At 33.7% G+C, this 6899-nt stretch overlaps 1 protein-coding gene across 4 annotated transcripts in view; it reads right to left on the bottom strand.

Annotated features, from left to right (window-relative positions):
- Positions 1-418: 418 nt before the first annotated feature.
- ptprea (protein tyrosine phosphatase receptor type Ea) overlaps positions 419-6899 on the bottom strand; it is a 130730-nt gene continuing 124249 nt past the window's right edge. For all 4 annotated transcript variants that reach the window (XM_079846055.1, XM_079846054.1, XM_079846057.1 and 1 more), the window contains 3 exons: positions 5745-5896; positions 4863-4998; positions 419-1369 (listed from right to left, as the gene is read on the bottom strand). In XM_079846055.1, the coding sequence (XP_079702181.1) occupies positions 1295-1369; positions 4863-4998; positions 5745-5896 (363 nt within the window). In that variant the 3' untranslated portion in view covers positions 419-1294. The remainder of the gene's footprint in view (positions 1370-4862; positions 4999-5744; positions 5897-6899) is intronic.

Here is a 6899-nt window from a genome sequence, read left to right as displayed (position 1 = left end):
ATTTTTAATTTTTTTAAATTATTAAACATTTTACAAACTTAAAATTATGTAGCAATTTTTATTAGTTTAAATTATTATTATTAGCATTTTAAAAGCAAATTGACCTTTATTTATAAATTTGCATGATTAAATAATTGAAATAATAAAAAAATTATATAATACATTTTAAAACGATTAAACCTTTATTTAGCCATGTTTCATATTTTAAATAATTTTATTATATTATTATTATTTACTATTAGCCAATTTAAAGCACATGAATACTTAATTAAAGCCATTTTAATTATACATTTATTTTATTTAGCCATTTTTATTATTATATATGCATTTGTTTTTATGATATGTACTTTATGATTATTTATTATCATAGCCTTAATTTAGCAAATAAACCCAACAAAAATAAGACAGGACAACGACGTGATTTCATAATGCATTTGTTCATTTATTTGTAAATCCTTGGCCTTCTGCAAGGCAAACAATCAGTGACGTGTGTGCTTTAAAAACCTGTGCAGTTTTTCTCAGCATCATTCTCAGGGAAACAGAGGCAGGACGTTTAAGGTCAGAGGTCATGAGTCTCATACAGTTGCTGTTTCTGTGCAAGATCACATCTTATATAAACTCTTGCTGATGTTAAACCATGAAAATGTGTTTGTGCCTTTCTTAATACTTTAGCCGTATCCTGTGAAACCAAAATAATCTCTCTCGCTCTCTTTATGCGGTGGCTGTATATTTGCTGCTTTGAAACCAAAATTGAAAAATGTTCACATTTGCAATGGCTGATGAGCACAATGTTAAAGACAGGAATAAAACAACCTTTTGACACAATGATATCTTCCATAAAATGTAAGACGATAACTCTGTATCTAATAAATAAAATGGCATGGAACATTCACGTACATGCTTTATCATCTCGCAGGATGTCCCGTCTGCAACAGTGCATAAATACATACCCCCTACAGCTTTACAAATTCTACATGAATCGCGTAATAAAAATAATTAGTTGAACAAACAAACAAACAGACAAAACACTATTTTACAATAACAACAGAAGCCCAACTGGAATGATCGAAAATAAAAAAGAACCCATTTAAATATGTTATAAAGGAGACAAAACCATGTACAGTTTTTAAAACTTTAGAAGCCTTAGTATCTTACAGATAGATATGGTATTTTAGTAACATCGAGGAGAAGTGCATAGCAAAATAGAGCGTAATTATCTTCCAGTCGCGGTGTAAAATCCTGATCGACTGGCGTGTAAAAAAGCATCAAACTCAAACATTTAAGGCAGATCAGATCATTTGAAATTGGCATAGTCTGAGAAAATGTCGACAAAGTCCTGTACCACTCTGTAGCAGAAGTCATACTGTTCCTGCGGGCAGAAAGAAGGAACGAGGACAATTCAGTCGGGTTATTCGCAAACACACAGACACACTTCATTACGCCTTATGCTGCGTTCACACCGAACGTCAGGAGCGAGTGATTTCAATGTTAAGTCAATGGAAAGGCGCGTTGACGCTGGTCTGGAGGTCCTGCGGCGCGATGGACGCGATTCCGCCAGTTCGTGTGAATGACGCGAATTTGACGCAAATTGAGCGTCTTGCGCGATACGTGCGAGAGGTGCTTTTTGTGCATTCACGCGTTTGAAACGAATTTGCGTCTGACGGCGAGTTAAAAAATTTGAACTTTGCCGTCAATTCGCGGCAATCTTTAGGTGTCAGCGCCATAGAGAAACATTGGAAAATCCGAAGCTCTGATCGGTTTGATGGTGTTTATGCTACAAAAATGCAAAAATGTCGTGCCTGAGGTACTGTAGCACTGACTCCAGGGATCCTGAGAGGATTTTCTGTTTGTCATACTCTCGTTAAGTTACGATTAAAGTCCCTGCTAACATACAAACCGAAATAACTAACTGTTCTCACGTCATGTAAGTTAACGTGTAGGTCAAAAACACGAAGGTCTACATTTCAGTGCCTCTCCATATTAAACTGGTTATATGTAAATTAATTTAATTTTAGATATGTTTAAAGTCTACATTATCTGTCCTACTAAGGAGGACTCCTATTTTGATGGGAATTATAGTGAAAGGGAGAGCTCACACTCGCAGTTTATCGGAGTTGTTTTGCAGATACAAAGTTTACGTTACCAGTTATTAACTGCACCCCCGAAAAGGCATACGGTCTGTGTATATGTTTGTTTACTGTCAGTTGTATCTGTGTAATTTGCTGTGTATGTTAATGGTAATGCAACGGAGAGAGATAGTTTGTGAATGAGATGTTAATGCGCACTTCTTATGCTTTTGTTTGTTCAGCGCTGACGATGATTTTTTGGAGTGAAAAATGACATAATAAACTTGACAAACCATCAGTAAAGTTTGGTCATCATTCGGACGGGATATACGCTACATTCTGTGTCCAGAAACATCTTGGGATAAGGTTTTCACACTGACAGCTGTCATTGTAAGATATAGCATCTCCGTTTGTTTGTCCGAGTTAGCAACAGTAACTAAGGGGGGCGGGGCTTACCGATAGGTCATTTCGTCTTGTGTGGATCTAACGGGCGATCTATGGCGTCATGAATCTATAATTTGTTGTCTGCCAAATCGTTTTGACTGAGGGCAAAAAAAAGTTTGATCGCTCTGACTTTAAAAAATATATTTGTCTATTTTTCTGATTGGTTATTGCGGCATTTTTGGCGGTAACTGAGGTTTGATTGGTTAGCGTTAGACAGCACGCCTTCCAGACCGGCGAAATAAAGTGAAACTGAAGCGCGCACTGCAGTGTTGCCTGGAATCACTGTGATCATGAAATACAGTGCAAGATGTACAGCGCTAATCTGTCATATACATCGCATTATAATGAAAACAAGATTGTAATAGAATGTTGTAAATTATCTGTAATTTACTTTAGTTCCCCGTGTATCAGCTGTTAAAGGAAATCCACAAGCGCGGTGAAGCTCATGTGCACCTCCGCGTCCTTTTCTGCAGATGCAAGTAGTTAGATTACTTTTATGTTGTCTATATCTGATTAATCTCATATGGACACATTTGGTTGAGTTTAATAACCAGCTAGTAAAGCGCTGCCGTTACCAACTGGTGTTCATTCTCTTCAGTTTCAGCTCATTTCAACATTAATTTTCGTAATATCTCCATGACGGAGACGCACCACCCACCCCCCAAGCCCCGTCCCCAAATACTTGAGTACTCGTTTTTGAGACCTATCGATAATCGAAATGAGAAATTGACAAAAATTCCCATCCCTAGTTTCATAAATAATTTTTTTTAAGGATATTTAAATATACATGCAGTGAAGATAATGTAGGCATTGCCTGGACCACATTTGTGTGTCTATTAATGTTTAATATATTTTTTTAATGAAAATGAAAAGAGTGTTTTTATGACATATTTCTCCTGAAGCGATTTGTCTATTTCGCTTCAAACGCTCTATTTTTTCTGTGGACATGCGAATGGATTCAACATGTTCAAGCGTCCAACTAGAGCGCATCGGTAGACGCGATTTTAACGCTTTATTCGCGTTTGGTGTGAACGCAGCATTACAGATGTTTACTACGATAGTCATCAAATATGATAGTTACCTCAGTTGTTGTTAACTGTTTTTGTTGCTGTATTTCGTAATATTTTTTTTATCTTTTTATATGAATCATAATTGACTCGATTACTAATTAATTAATTTATATTACTTGAATTAAGTCAATAAAATGAATTAATATTACATTTATTTGAAATTGACATTAAAACGATTATTTTAATCATGGTTGTAATATTATAAATATTCAATTTAATCAATATAACAAATTAATTTATAGTGATAATGTTTATTTAGCTCATTTATATTATTTGTATTAAATTATAATAAAAAGAATAATTAAATTCATAAGATTGCCATTAAAAATATTGTTTTCAATTTTACAGATTAACGTATTATTATTATTTAATTCATTTTATTTTACTCAAATTAAGTCATAATAAAATGTATTAATATTAAATTAATTGTGAATTGACATTAAAACGATTATTTTAATTATGTTTGTGATATTAATAATACTACCAATTAATTTAATTTATAGTATTATTATTATTTCAGTAATTTGTATTACTTGAATTAAGTCAATACAATTAATTAATATTACATTAATTTGTAATTGATTGATTATTTTAATCATGGCTGTGATATTAAAAATATTAATTTAATCAAAATGACTAATTAATTTATACTAAAAATGTATATTATTTAGCTGATTTATTTTGCTTGTATTAAATCATAATACAATTAATTATTAAATTCATATAAAATTGACATTGACATCTTTTCAATATTACTAATTAATTTATATTATTATAATTTCATTCATTTATATTACTTGAATTAAGTCATAATAAAATTAATTAATATTAAATGAAATAGGAATTGACATTAAAATTATTATTTTAATCATGGATGTGATATTAATAATATTAATTTAATCAAAATTAATCTATACTAATAATTGATATTACTTAACCGATTTACGTATATTACCTGTATTAAATCATAATACAATTAATTAATTAAATTCATATAAGACTGACATTAAAAATATATTTTTTCGAAATTACTAATTAATTTATATTATTATTATTTCATTAATTTATATTACTTGAATAAAACATAAAATTTATGAATAAAAACTACCTTCAAAGACCTTAAGATGCTTTCAGAATTCTGTCATTTTGTCACTTTTTTTGTAATATGTATGTATGTAATAGCAAGTTACCACATTTTTATTGAAGTATTCTAGCAGAAATGATGATGCGTTCTGCATGTAAATGGGTAATGGATATGAAGTGTGTGAAGGGTTGAACTGACCACTGTCTGCACCATGTGTGGCCGCTGCATTCGTAAACTTTTCACAGTCTGAAACACGTCCAGCAAACCCTCGGCTTTCACTCGCTCCAGAATATTACTGAGAGCGATAAACGTACCGGTCCGACCCGCTCCGGCACTGCAGAACACACACGCCGAAAAACAGTTAGGAAAGAGCTGGTTGAGCACAAGTACCTGTCCATTTCAAAAAGGTTTAAATGCAAACTGTTAAAGGGGTAATTCACCAAAAAATTTAAATTCACACTCATGCCATCCCTGATGTAAATGACTTTCTTCAGATTTTTAGGAAAATAAATGATGTGTGTAAGAAAAATGATAATATTTTTTAACTATAAATCAATGCTTCTGGTCTGTTAGCACTTTATTTTACAGTCCTGTACCCTATGTATGTACTTATCATAGTAATTACAATAACTATAGGTACTAACCCTGAACATACCCCTAAACCTAACCTTAACCCCTGTAGTTACCTTATATTACCCAGTATTTTCTTAGGTAAGTGCACTGTAAGTACATGTACTGTAAAATAAAGCGGAATCTCTGGTATACTGTCATTCGAGCGTTCACAGGAGGGACTTTGTGACATGTGACGTAAGTGCATTGTGATGTTTGCACGAGTAGTAACGTGGAAGAACGGTGGACCGCCATGGCTTTCCTAACAGGAGAAGCACACAGGTTTGGTTCCGCATTACTTCTGACACGCACTTACGTCACATGTCACATGCATTGTCAAAGTTCATAAAAATATTACTGGGCAACTGGCAAACGACACCATTTCAACGCTGATTTTTACTTGCATTTGGTGTCCTACAGTTTGGGAAACCCTGGTCTATGGGATGACTTCTTTTAGACAGCTAGTTTTACCTGCAGTGCACGACGATGGGGTGGTTTCCCGACTGCTGCTGTTGTTTCTGCACCGATGCGATGATGTCGATCATCCCTTTGCCTTCGGCTGGGATTCCGATCTCTGGCCAGCCATGGAAATGAAAGTGCCGAACCAAACGTGTCTGCTTCTCCTGTTAAGAAAACACATACACACCAACATGCATTGCAATTCATCCATGTGGCCTCCACATATTAACTCCAAAAGTATACCGAAGCGACTTCATGCAATTGGAACTGTATATGCAATATTAGCAATTACTAGGGTTGGGAATCGTGAGAAATTTTCCGGTTCCGGTTCCGCCTAACGATTCCGGTTCCATTAAAATGATTAAACAAATAGTGGTAAAGGAAAAAGGCACAATACGCAACTGAAACAATCCTTTTTGTGTTTATTACTTGCTCTCAAATTAATTTACAGGTTGGCAATGTCAAAAAAAGTCCTATATTGAACATATATTACAGTATTAATTAAGCCATTCTTGCAAAAAAAATTTAATTTATGGACATTAAAATTAAATATGTTCAAATGAACACTGAAATTGTCTTATTACATTTTCTCTTTCTGTCTCTGAATAAAACCAAGTTATAAAATATATTTATTAGTTATATTTATTAATTAGTTGTATATTAATTTAATAGTAATTCAGTTATTCAGCGAACTTGTAAATAATAAGTGGTAATTCAGCATTACATCTCTCTCTCTCTCTCTCTCCCTCTCCCCCTCCCCCTCTCTCTCTCTCTCTCTCTCTCTCTCTCTATATATATATATATATATATATATATATATATAAACACTCTCCTAAAGGATTATTAGGAACACCATACTAATACTGTGTTTGACCCCCTTTCGCCTTCAGAACTGCCTTAATTCTACGTGGCATTGATTCAACAAGCTGCTGAAAGCATTCTTTAGAAATGTTGGCCCATATTGATAGAATAGCATCTTGCAGTTGATGGAGATTTGTGGGATGCACATCCAGGGCACGAAGCTCCCGTTCCATCACATCCCAAAGATGCTCTATTGGGTTGAGATCTGGTGACTGTGGGGGCCATTTTAGTTTAGTTAGTGAACTCATTGTCATGTTAAAAAAACCCAATTTGAAATGATTCGAGCTTTGTGACATGGTGCATTAT

Source organism: Gobio gobio (assembly GCF_949357685.1).
Source record: "Gobio gobio genome assembly, chromosome: 20".
Taxonomy (NCBI): Eukaryota; Metazoa; Chordata; class Actinopteri; order Cypriniformes; family Gobionidae; genus Gobio; species Gobio gobio.
This window is presented reverse-complemented; position numbering and strand designations above follow the sequence as displayed.